At 39.1% G+C, this 13,181-nt stretch overlaps 1 protein-coding gene across 4 annotated transcripts in view; it reads left to right on the top strand.

Annotated features, from left to right (window-relative positions):
• The window catches only part of KLHL2 (kelch like family member 2), a 154,854-nt gene that overhangs the window by 116,074 nt on the left and 25,599 nt on the right, over positions 1 to 13,181 (top strand). For all 4 annotated transcript variants that reach the window (XM_043902693.1, XM_043902692.1, XM_043902695.1 and 1 more), the window contains one exon: positions 9,339 to 9,448. In XM_043902693.1, the coding sequence (XP_043758628.1) occupies positions 9,339 to 9,448 (110 nt within the window). The remainder of the gene's footprint in view (positions 1 to 9,338; positions 9,449 to 13,181) is intronic.

Here is a 13,181-nt window from a genome sequence, read left to right as displayed (position 1 = left end):
CATACAGGTTTCTCAGGAGACAGGTAAGGTGGTCTGGTATTCCCATCTCTTTAAGAATTTTCCACAGATTGTTGTGATCCACACAGTCAAAGGTTAGTGTAGTCAGTGAAACAGAGGTAGATGTCTTTCTGGAATTCCCTTACTTTCTCCATGATCAAATGAATGTCAATTTGATCTCTCGTCCCTCTGTTTCTTCCAAACCCAGCTTGTACATCTGGAAGTTCTGGGTTCGAGTACTGCTGAAGCCTAGCTTGAAGGATTTTGAGCATAATCTTGCTAGCATCTGAAATGAGCACAATTGTATGGTAGTTGGAACATTCTTTGGCATTGCCCTTCTTTAGGATTGGAATGAAAACTGACCTTTTCCAGTCCTATAGCCACTGCTGAGTTTTCCAAATTTGCTAGGATATTGAGTACAGCCCTTTAACTGCATCTTCTTTTAGGATTTTTAATAGCTCAGCTAGAATTCCATCACCTCCACTAGCTTTGTTCATAGTAAAGCTTTCTGAGGCCCATGACTTCACATTCCAAGATGTCCAGCTCTCGGTGAGTGACCACAGCATTGTGGTTATCCAGGTCATTAAGACATTTCTTGTATAGTTCATCTGTGTATTCTTGCCACCTCGTCTTAATCTCTTCTGCTTCTGTTAATGTCCTTTCCATTTCTATCCTTCACTGTGCTCATCCTTGCGTGAAACGTTCCCTTGGTATCTCCAGTTTTCTTGAAGAGATCTCTAGTCTTTCCATTCTATTGCTTTCCTCTATTTTTTGCACTGTTTATTTGCACTTCCTATCCCTTCTTGCTATTCTCTGGAACTCTGCATTCAGTTGGGTATATCTTTCCCCTTCTCCTTTGCCTTTCACTTCTTTTCTTTCTCCTTCTCCCTTGGCTTTCACTTCTTTTCTTTTCTCAGCTATTTGTAAAGCCTCCTCAGATACCCACTCTGCCTTTTTGCATTCTTTTTCTTTGGTTACCACCTCCTCTACAGTGTTACGAACCTCTGTCCATAGTTCTTCAGGCACTCTTGTTTGTCAGATCTAGTCCCTTGAATCTATTTGTCACTTCCACTGTATAATCATAGGGGATTCGACTTAGCTCATACCTGAATGCCATGATAGTTTTCCCTACTTTCTTCAATTTAGGCCTGAATTTTGCAATAAGGAGCTTGAGATCTGAGCCACAGTCATCTCTTTTTGCTGAGCTTCTCCATCTTTGGCAGCAAAGAACATGATCGGTCTGATTTTAGTATTGACCATCTGGTGATGTCCGTGTGTAGAGTCATCTCTTTGGTTGTTCAAAATGGTTGTTTGCTATGACCAGTGTGTTCTCATGACAGAACTCTGTTAGCCTTTGCCCTGCATAATTTTGTACTCCGAGGCCAAATTTGCGTGTTATTCTGGGTATCTCTTAACTTCCTACTTTTGTACGAATCTTTTGATGAATCTTTTTTGGTGTTCTAGTAGGTGTTGTAGGTCTTCATAGAACTGGTCATCTTTAGCTTCTTTGGCATCAGTGGTTAGGGCATAGATCCACTCCAGTATTCTTGCCTGGAGAATCCTATGGACAGAGGAGCCTGGCAGGGTATAGTTTATAGTGTCAAAAAGACATGACTGAAGTGACTTAATACGCATTGTGTTGTTGAATGGTTTACCTTGAAAATGGAGGTTGCAGCCAAGTACTGCATTTCTGAGTCTTGTTGACTATGAGGGCTACTCCATTTCTTCTAAGGAATTCTTACCCACAGTAATAGATATAATGGTCATCTGAATTATTATAAGAATTCCCCATTCCTGTCCTTAGTTCACTGATTCCTATGATGTTGATGTTCATTCATCTCCTGCTTGACTACAGCCAATTTACCTTGATTCATGGACCTAACATTCCAGGTTCTTAATGCAGTTTTGTTCTTTACGACATCAGACTTGACTTTTCACCACCAGATACATCCACAACTGAGTATTGTTTCTGCTTTGACCCAGCCACTTCATTCTTACTTGAGCTGTTAGTAATTGCCCTCCAGTGGCATGTTGGACACCTTCCAACCTGGGGTGAGGGGACTCATATTGCAGTGAAATATCTTTTTGCCTTTTCATAGTGTCCATGTGGTTCTCCATGTAAGAATATTAGACTGGGCTGCCATTTCCTTCTCCAGTGAACCACATTTTGTCAGAACTCTTCACTATGACCAGACCATCTTGAGTACTACTAATGAAGAGTACGTGATGACTTTAGAGCCCAAACTTGACTTTGGATAGGTTACTAATGCCCTTACTTCAAAATTTATTAATGAATAATTATTTATTTTTAAAAAGTCACGAAATTTATTTTTTAGCAAGTCTGTTGTTTTGATTGATGAGGCAGAGGCTAGAGTAACCCATACAGTCATGATTTGGAAAAGTAACGTATTTGTTACTACTAGGGATTTTTTTCCCATGTGAAAAGTATGTAGAGGTAACCTCTTTCTTTGATTCAGATTTTAAAATTATAAAAGGAACTTAGTATAAAATCACTGCAGACCTATATTTGGAAGTGAAATATTTTATGATTAGGAGGTAAAGAAGTTTATATTCACTTGTCTTTTATTCAGTAGCTGTTTTACATTTATCTTTGAACTTCCAATTTGTTATCACAAACATTTTAAAGTTTATATGCTATTTGCCATATTTTCGCTAAAATGAATTTATTTGGGAACTTTAAATACAAAGGATCTCTTTGTGCTTTTTTTAATGTTCCTTCTTTGAAATGCAGATCCAACCACTGAAAAAAGGTTTTCCTTATTTCTTTATAAGGAAAGTACAAAAACTTCTGAAATAATTTTTTTGTGTCAACTTCTTTTGAGATCACGAAAATTAGGATTTTATTTTAGGTGTAGAAATGATCTTTGTAATTAATCATGATGGTTTATTAAAATGTCTAGTCCTATTAAATATTTCATGCTAAGTTTTGATGTACTGTTGTGAAGTAATATGCTATAAAGACTAGGTAGCTCTTAAAAATGGGTATCTAAGTTTAATCTTTAGTTGTAGTCTTTCAAATACCAATTTTACCTTTTTCCATTGACTTTTGATTTATTACAGATTCAGTTACAAAGTCTTCATTTCTCTTGTTCTTTATTAGTGCATTCTTTTTTCAGTAAAATTCATTTGTTAGAGCAGTTGTAGGTTTATAGACAAATAGAGGGGCAGAACAGAGTTCTTCCTGTGTCCTCTCTCTTCTTACAGTCTCTGCTATTTTTAACATCTTACATTAGTGTGGTGTATTTGTTATAGATTCTGAGCCAATATTGATACATTATTATTCACTGAAGACCATAGTATTTATTATGGTTTGCTCTTTGTGTTGTATATTCCATGGGGTTTTATCAATGTATAATGACATGTATCCACCATTATTCTCAAAGGCAGAGGTTCTTTTCTCAGCCCTATCTAGTCTACTAATAAGCTCATCAAGGACATTCTTCATTTTTCTTATAGTGTTTTTGTTTTCTAGCATTTCTTTTTGATTTTTTTCTTAGACATTTCTGTCTCTCTGTTTACATTACACATCTATTCTTTCATGCTGTCTACATTATCCAGTAGAGCCCTGAGCATCTTTATCACGATAGTGAAAGTGTTAGTCACTCAGTTGTGTCCAACTGTTGAGACCCCATGAACTGTAGCCCGCCAGGGTCCTCTGTCCATGGAATGTCCAGTCAAGAACACTGTAGTGGGTTGCCATTTCCTTCTCCAGGTGATCTTCCCAACCCAGGGATTGAACCCAGGTCTCCTGCATTGCAGGCAGACTCTTTACAGTCTGAACCACCAGGGAAACCCTGAATTGATCATAGTTGTTAAATTGTGTTTTAAGTTCCCAGTTTGATAAATGCAGCATCCCTGCCATATCTGGTCCCAATGCTTAGTCTGTCTCTTCAAGTTGTGTCTTTTATCTTTTGGAATACCTCATAATTCTTTTCTTGATAGCCATATGTGATGTGCCCAGTGAACTGCTATAAGCAGGCCTTTAGAGATTTGGCAGTGAGATGTGGGGAAGGAACCCTTCTATATGTGACTAGAAGGGTTTGTTAGTGAGCTTTTGGCTCTGAACTGAGCTTCACAAGTGTTTCTCTGGTTTCTTTCTCCTTCCTAGGTGGAACTGGTTGGGCAGAGTGGGCTGGAGTTGGGTGTTTCTCTAAATTCAGTCAGTTAGGCTCTGGTTAACTAGATTCTCCTGAGGGCAGATCTTGTTAATGTAACAGATCAGAATGAGCACACCCCTCAGCAGGCAGCCGTTGCTGTGCTTCATTATTCCCCATCCTGTTACTAGGCAACAGGTCTTACTCAACCATTGATTGGTGCTGCCTCACTGCCCGCTCCCCACCCCAGGCAACCAACTGTCCTGCCCAGCTATTGGTCAGCACCACAGTGGGCCCTGCCCACGGGACCATTAGGGGAGCGATTCAGCCAGGGTCAGTGGTGTGGTGGTCATCAGGTGGAGAGTGAGGTAAGAAGCAGATTCAGGCTTCTCCTGGAGGCCCTCCAGCTTACCCAGCCTTGGGCCAACGGGTGAGTTGGTGGGCCCAGGGAGCAGGCTGGACACTCTGTCCTGCAGGGCTCCAGAGCCCTCACTCAGGCCCTCCATGCCGAGGCCCATGCCTTGAGGCAGCAGTGAACCTGTCTGTGACCTAATAGCAGTGTCCATATGTCTGGGTCACAGTCTGTGAGACCTGGTCTCCCCTACTCGGGCAGCCTGAGGCGACTGAGGGCCAGTTTGGTCAGATGCCTGACTCCATCAGGGGTGACAGGTGGGCAGCGTGCGGAGCCTGACCCTGAGGAGCTGTAGCTGAGCTCTGCCTCCTCTTAGCCAGGACTGGGACCTTGGAGGGTGAAAGTTGTGCCTTGGGACTTTGCCCTTTCTTGTCAGGACAGAGTAACATTATTCTGTTAATAATAAACGAATAACATTCGTTTGGTAGAGATTTACAGGAAAATTGTTACCGGACCATGACCTGACCCCAAAAACAAAGGATCTGACACCAAGAAGTTTGCAACAGCTAACTACCTGTCTCTCAATTTTTGCTTTTAAAGGGACTTGCTAAAAGCTTTCAGCAACTTGTGGTTAGGGTGTGAGCCACCCATCTCCCTGTATGAATCTGTAATAAACCTTTCTCTGTTCCAAACTCTAATGTTTTAGCATTGATGGGTCTCTCTGTGCTTCAGACGCACAGACTTGAGATTCTGTAATGTTAAGAACAGAGTACATTGGGTATTTCAAAATTGTTTCATTTCTCCTCTCCCTACAGAAGCTACAGGGGGTTCTTGTCTCATATTTACTGTGGAAACCTGTTTGAGCTTCTGGAGGAAATCTCCCAGTATTGTAGAATCCCCCTGTGACTGGGTCCCCATGGAGTTTTTAATGCTTAAATCTCCACATTGAGATTTTGCTACACTTGCACCAGTTCCCATGCAGTTTCTGCTTGTGAGTCTCTGCTCCAATCAGCTGCACTTCGCTGTATTCTCCTTTTGATGTCTTCAGTCTTGGGGACATGGTTTGCCCTGTGTTTTCTACAAGGGAAGCCAACTATTCATTTTTATGGTATATTAAAACATGTACTTGAATCTTTTTTCAACAAACCTTAAAAATAAACTGCTGGTAGAATACAGTTAATTGTAAAGACCTAGAAAATACCTACAATTCCTGGCAAATTTTTACTTTAAAACATAGGTATCACAATACAGTAAGATCTGAATTATTGAATATTTGCCATTTACCATGTGTGTGTGTGCATGCTCAGTTGTTATCTGACTCTTTGTGATCCCTTTGACTGTATATAGCCCAGTCAGGCTCCTCTGTCCATGGAATTTTCCAGGCAGGAATACTGGAGTGGGTTGTCATTTCTTTTCTAGATGCTTATTTATAAGCTATAAAGGTATTTAATTCTCACAGCAGTCTTTCTTATGTAAGGTATTTTTATATTCCCCATTTTATGGTTGAGGAAGCCAAGACTTAGAAAAATTACAAAACATGCCCAGGGTTTTACAAGCTAGCACATGGCAGAGCTGGAATTTGAAAACCACATTTCCTTGTGAGTTCACACTTTATTTATTTATTTATTTATTTTTATTATTATTTTTTTCATTTATTTATATTAGTTGGAGGCTAATTACTTTACAGTATTGTAGTGGTTTTTGCCATACATTGATACGAATCAGCCGTGGATTTACATATGTTCCTCATCCTGAACCCCCCTCCCACCTCCCTCCCCATCCCATCCCTCTGGGTCATCCTAGTGCACCAGCCCTGAGCCCTTGTCTCATGCATCAAAACTGGACTGGCGATCTGTTTCACAATTGATAACATACATGTTTCAATGCTGTTCTCTCAGATCATCCCCCCCTCGCCTTCTCCCACAGAGTCCAAAAGTCTGTTCTATACATCTGTGTCTCTTTTTCTGTCTTGCATATAGGGTTATTGTTACCATCTTTCTAAATTCCATATATATGCGTTAGTATACTGTATTGGTGTTTTTCTTTCTGGCTTACTTCACTCTGTATAATGGGCTCCAGTTTCATCCATCTCATTAGAACTGATTCAAATGTATTCTTTTTAATGGCTGAGTAATATTCCATTGTGTATATGTACCACAGCTTTCTTATCCATTCGTCTGCTGATGGGCATCTAGGTTGCTTCCATGTCCTGGCTATTATAAACAGTGCTGCGATGAACATTGGCGTACACGTGTCTCTTTCAGTTCTGGTTTTCTCATTGTGTGTGCCCAGGAGTGGGATTGCTGGGTCATATGGCAGTTCTATTTCCAGTTTTTTAAGGACTCTCCACACTGTTCTCTATAGTGACTGTTATAGTTTGCAGTCCCATCAACAGTGTAAGAGGGTTCCCTTTTCTCCTCACCCTCCAGCATTTATTGCTTGTAGACTTTTGGGTAGTGCCATTCTGACTGGCGTGTAATGGTACCTCATTGTGGTTTTGATTTGCATTTCTCTAATAATGAGTGATGTTGAGCATCTTTTCATGGCTTTGTTAGCCATCTGTATGTCTTCTTTGGAGAAATGTCTGTTTAGTTCTTTGGCCCATTTTTTGATTGGGTCGTTTATTTTTCTGGAATCGAGCTGCAGGAGTTGCTTGTATATTTGTGAGATTAATTCTTTGTTGCTTCGTTTGCTATTATTTTCTTCCATTTTGAAGGCTGTCTTTTCACCTTGCTTATAGTTTCCTTTGTTGTGCAAAAGCTTTTAAGTTTAATTAGGTCCCATTTGTTTATTTTTGCTTTTATTTCCAATATTCTGGGAGGTGGGTCATAGAGGATCCTGCTGTGATTTATGTCAGAGAGTGTTTTGCCTATGTTCTCCCCTAGGAGTTTTATAATCTCTGGTCTTACATTTAGATCTTTAATCTGTTTTGAGTTTATTTTCGTGTATGGTGTTAGAAAGTGTTCTAGTTTCATTCTTTTACAAGTGGTTGACCAGTTTTCCCAGCACCACTTGTTAAAGAGAGTGTCTTTTCTCCATTGTATATTCTTGCCTCCTTTGTTGAAGATAAGGTGTACATACATATGTGGATTTATCTCTGGGCTTTCTATTTTGTTCCATTGATCTATATTTCTGTCTTTGTGCCAGTACCATACTGTCTTGATGACTGTGGCTTTGTAGTAGAACCTAAAGTCAGGCAGATTGATTCCTCCAGTTCCATTTTTCTTTCTCAAGATTGCTTTGGGCTATTCAAGGTTTTTTGTATTTCCATACAAATTGTGAAATTATATGTTCTAGTTCTGTGAAAAATACCATTGGTAGCTTGATACGGATCGCATTGAATACTGATTGCATTGAATACGGATTGCATTGAATCTATAGATTATTGAATCTATAGAAAATACTCATTTTCACAATACTAATTCTTCTGATCCATGAACACGGTATATTTCTCCATCTATTTGTGTCCTCTTTGATTTCTTTCATCAGTGTTTTATAGTTTTCTATATATAGGACTTTTGTTTCTTTATGTAGATATATTCCTAAGTATTTTTATTCTTTTTCTTGCAATGGTGAATGGTATTGTTTCCTTAATTTCTCTTTCTGTTTTCTCATTGTTAGTGTATAGGAATGCAAGTGATTTCTGTGTGTTAATTTTATATCCTGCAAGTTTACTATATTCATTGATTAGCTCTAGGATTTTTCTGGTAGAGTCTTTAGGGTTTTCTATGTAGAGGATCATGTCATCTGCAAACAGTGAGAGTTTTACTTCTTTTCCTATCTGGATTCCTTTTGTTTCTTTTTCTGCTCTGATTGCTGTGGCCAAAACTTGAGTTCACACTTTAAAATGAGAACTGGGTGTGGAGAAAAGGATACTTTGTGAATGATTATTTGTTTATTTATTTATTTTTAAGTTTTGAAGTTACTGGTTGTATTAATAGTTCTTTCTTCCCCTTTGGAGGAATGGTGTATTTGTGGATTCAAAGAAAGGTGTTTTTTTGTTTTGGGGTTTTTGTTTATTTGTTTGTTTGTTTGTTTTAATTTTTTAAAGAATTGTTAATCTCACTGGTTTCTGGAAGGTAGTTGAAGGTATAAAATAGTATATAACTTGATCCCCAAATAAGTTGCTTACATAGTATTCAGAGCTATCTATGAAAGTAAAAGTGAAAGTGTTAGTCACTCAGTTTTATCTGACTCTTTCAACCCCGTAGACTGTAGCCCGCCAGGCTCCTCTGTCCATGGGATTCTCCAGGCAAGAATAGTGGAGTGGGTTTCCATGCCCTCCTGCAGGGGATCTTCCCAACCCAGGGATCTAACCAGGGTCCCTTGCATTGCTGTCACACTCTTTACCATCTGAGTCACCAGGTAGCCCAGAGCTATCTATATCATAAACCAATTCTGTTTTTTTTAAATAATGGTTATATATTCAGACTGATCAGATTTTAAGATGTGTTTGTTTAGTTTAGTCTTTAGTTCTTAAATTAGGCAGTTTCCTCTCCTTATATCGTTATGTTCTAAAGCCCTCTGATATTTTACATAATACATTCAAATGTGTGACATCATGTCTTTTCTCTGATTTTACAAAAGGTTTTATAAATTTTAATACTGGTAGTCTTATTAACACATAAGGAATAGATGTTTACCTCTAAAATACCCCCTAATAAAATAAAAGTAGTCCATTTGAGTGTACAGTCAGGCAGCCTTCCTGCCTGGGCTGCCACTGAATTTGTTTGAGTTGTTACTAGTTTCTAGTTCTCACTTATGAAATATACTTGGTTTTCTCATTCATAGGTTAGATTAAGAAAAATCTCTTCTTTTTTAAGTAGTTTGAAACTATGATAATAGAATTGATTTTCTTTGTAACCTCCCAACAGAGCAACATTTTGCTGATGTCGTGCTCAGTGAAGAATTTCTCAACCTTGGCATTGAACAAGTGTGCAGCTTAATCTCAAGTGACAAACTTACCATTTCTTCAGAAGAGAAGGTACGTGTATTTTTCTTTTTCTGGTGTACAGTGATATAGTAGTTTTCCTTTTTTTTTTTTTTTTTGCTTTGTTTTGTGACAGCCAGTTATCTTTGATCAGAAGTTGAGAAACTCAGTTAGTTGACTCGTTGGTTGTGTAAAGGATTGTCTTCTCATTCCATAGGCGCTTCCTAGCTGTTTAGACACTGAAGTTTTGTACTGGACCCCACAGCAAGAGCTTGCACACATTAAACTGTCTGAAACAAAGGACTTTTTGGGAACTGGATTTCTTCTCACGGCTTAGATAGATACCTGGAAGAATTGTGATCTAAAACATAATATTCTCAAACCAAACTGACTTCATCATCTTGTGAATTGGAAGACACCCAGGTGGCAAAATTTAACTGGTTCCACACTGAGCCTCTTCCTTTCGATTGGGCCCTGCAGTTTACACGTATTCTCCCTGTGTTTTCTTACCCAAGTTCCAGAGATATGTGTGGTTCCTTTGTCTGGCTGTGTAGCCTGTCTCTCCAGATTTGAAGTTGCCTCTGTCAGCCACCTGTATCTTTCATATCAGTGGAGAGAAAAGCTTCTCGGTGGCTTTTATTGTTTGGATAGGTTTTATACCTTGTGGGAATCAGGGCACAAAAGCTTATGCACAGGCTGTGCTTGGAAGAAATGAAACTTTAGTTTTTTCCTTTTTTTGCTTTGTTGCATAAACTTTAGTTCTCTTCCTCAAGGATATTCATCCTGCTTGGGGGCAAGACACATTTCTTACAATAGTTACCAAGTGAAAAAATATGTGAATGTTGTGAAATATATAATCTTTTAGCATCCCAGAAATATAGAGGAAGACACTACTATTCATGTTTAATAGATGTGTGTTGAGTTTCTACTGTGTACCAGATATTGCTATGGAATTCTGGATATAAGAAGATTGACAGCATAAAATTCTTTAGTTATGACTAGCAGAACAACCAGTGAGGTAATAAATGATCACAGAATGCTGTAGAGGATCCAGTAGGAGTATGTGATCATTCCTTGGATACAGATTGGAATTTAGCATGACTCCAGTGTATGATCCAAGTTTTTTTAAAGTGAGTATGAGTTTTCCGTGGAAATAGGACGGGTGGGAGTGGAAAGGGTAGCCCAGGTAGAGGGAACAGAATACGTAAATATAAAGAGACGTGAAAGAATGATTGCATTTGGTTGTTTTAGTAAGATTAGAGTTTATAGTGTATCTTTATAGTTTATACTGTAGTGCCTATACCGGAGAAGGCAATGGCAACCCACTCCAGTACTCTTGCCTGGAAAATCCCATGGACGGAGGAGCCTTGTAGGCTACAGTCCATGGGGTCGGGAAGAGTTGGACACGACTGAGCGACTTCACTTTCACTTTTCACTTTCATGGATTGGAAAAGGAAATGGCAACCCACTCCAGTGTTCTTGCCTGGAGAATCCCAGGGACGGGGTGGCCTGGTGGGCTGCTGATAATGGGGTCGCACAGGGTCAGACATGACTTAAGTGACTTAGCAGCAGCATTGTGCCTATACACTGTAGAGTTTATGTGTATTGGCACAGTGGTTGGAGATAAGATGGGAAGATGACATAAAATACTTCCTCAGCCATGTTAAAGAAAATTGACTTTATCCTGGTGATGAAGAGCATCTGAAGAGTTCTGAGCAGTAGGAGAGTGCCATAATACCTGCCCTATAAGACATGTCATGGAGACTATTCTGGTTTTCTACTTCTATATAACAACCTCACCAGCCATTTTCTTAGGTTCACAGTTTGTGAACAGGATTCATCCAGGGCACATGGGGACAGCTTGTCTCTGCTGCACAGAGCCTGGGGCTTCTGCCGGGCTGGTCTGACAGGTGGCATGGTTCTGACTGGAGCCACAGACCCAAGGCTGCAGTCCCTTTGCGCATGGCATCTGGTGTGTCTGGAACACCCAGGAGAATTCCTTCTCTCACTTGTCTGGCTCTTGGGCCGATTGTTGGCTGGTATTCTCCCACCCACTTATTCTTTGTAACTGGCTTGGGTCTCTCATGGCTTCTTACCACCAGTAATCAGACTTCTTACATGACATCTGGCTTCCCCTCAAAGGAGCATTTCAAGACCCAGAACACATATGACTCCACAATACTGCCTCCACAACCTTCCCTGTTGGTTTCTCAGGGCCAGCTTAGATTCCTGTGTGAGGTTACTATATAAGGTATGGATACTAGAGAAATGGTTTTACTAGGGACCATTTTTGGAGACTAGCTCTAAAATGGTGATATGCATAATAGATTAGAAGTTGGGTGAGGATCAGATGGGAGGATGCTGAAGTTACCAGTGTGCAGTAAGATCTGGTTGGTGTAGGGTGGTAGAAAGAGGTGGAGAAGAGAGAGCAGAACCAAGAAATAGCAGATGAAATTGGCAGGACCCTCTTAGTCTCTAGCATCTGGCACATAAAGGTACTTGTTGACTGAATGAATTGAAGAGGCATGTTAATTATAGTGTAGATTATTTTCAGTGTCTTGCTCTATACTTGTAGTACAGTAACCTAATTTTTGCTCCACAGTTATTCATTTACATATCATCAAACATTTTTTTATAAGATTATTGAGTTATATTCTCATCAATCAGGAAGGAAATTATGTGGTTAAATACCATCTTCTTAATAGCTTATTAACTTTCTCATAGGTCTATGTTTTAATGCCCTTATTATTTAGATTTTTAAATTTTTAAATATCACATTTTAATACATTGTACTGTTACGATGAAAGAAAGTTAATCTATTCTGCAGATTATTTAGAAGTATGTGGTCCAGCATTTTGCAAACCCAAAGAAAAAGTAAAAAATGCTAGGAGTAGATGATTGTTATTCCAGGTATCACTTTGCTTTATTATTTTGGGTGCTTTATTCAAAAGAGACTTTAGATTTTAATCTAGTAGAACCAAGTTCAGTTTGGAAAGGTTGTCACCAATGAATTAGATCATATATCTTCAAATTATCACCTCTGTCACTGAAGTTCAAGAAGATTAGATAATGTACTTGCTGAAATACATAGTAAATACCTAGCGAAAAGTACTCACTAAATATGTAAAAGTACTAAACATACTTATTAAAGTACATATTTAATTAAAAGTAGATCTACAATATGATCCAGCTGTCCCACTTTTGAGTGTATATCCAAAGGAAATGAAAACAGAGTCTTGGAATATCTACATTCCCCTTTGCCTGTAGCATTTTTTACTATAACCAAGATCTGGAAACAACTTAAATGTCCATCAGTGGCTGCGTGGATAGAGTGGTGCTAGAATGAAAAAGCTGGCTTAAAACTCAGCATTCATAAAACTAAAATCATGGCATCCATTCCATCATTTCATGGGAAATAGATGGGGAAGAAGTGAAAACAGTGACAGATTTCATTTTTTGGGCTCCAAAATCACTGCAGACAGTGACTGCAGCCATGAAATTAAAAGATGCTTGCTCCTTGGAAGGAAAGCTATGATAAACCTGGACAGCGTATTAAAAAGCAGAGACATTACTTTGTTGACAAAGGTCCATCTAGTCAAAGCTATGGTTTTTCCAGTAGTCATGTATGGATGTGAGAGTTGTACCATAAAGAAAGCTGAGCACCAAGGAAGTGATACTTTCTAATTGTGGTGTTGGAGAAGACTTGAGAGTCCCTTGGAGAGCAAGGAGATGAAACCATTCAATCCTAAAGGAAATCAACCCTGAATATTCGTTGGAAGGACTGATG

Source organism: Cervus elaphus, chromosome 5, assembly GCF_910594005.1.
Source record: "Cervus elaphus chromosome 5, mCerEla1.1, whole genome shotgun sequence".
Lineage (NCBI taxonomy): Eukaryota > Metazoa > Chordata > Mammalia > Artiodactyla > Cervidae > Cervus > Cervus elaphus.
The sequence above is the reverse complement of the archived record's forward strand: the minus strand, read 5'-3'. Positions and strand labels throughout refer to the sequence as shown.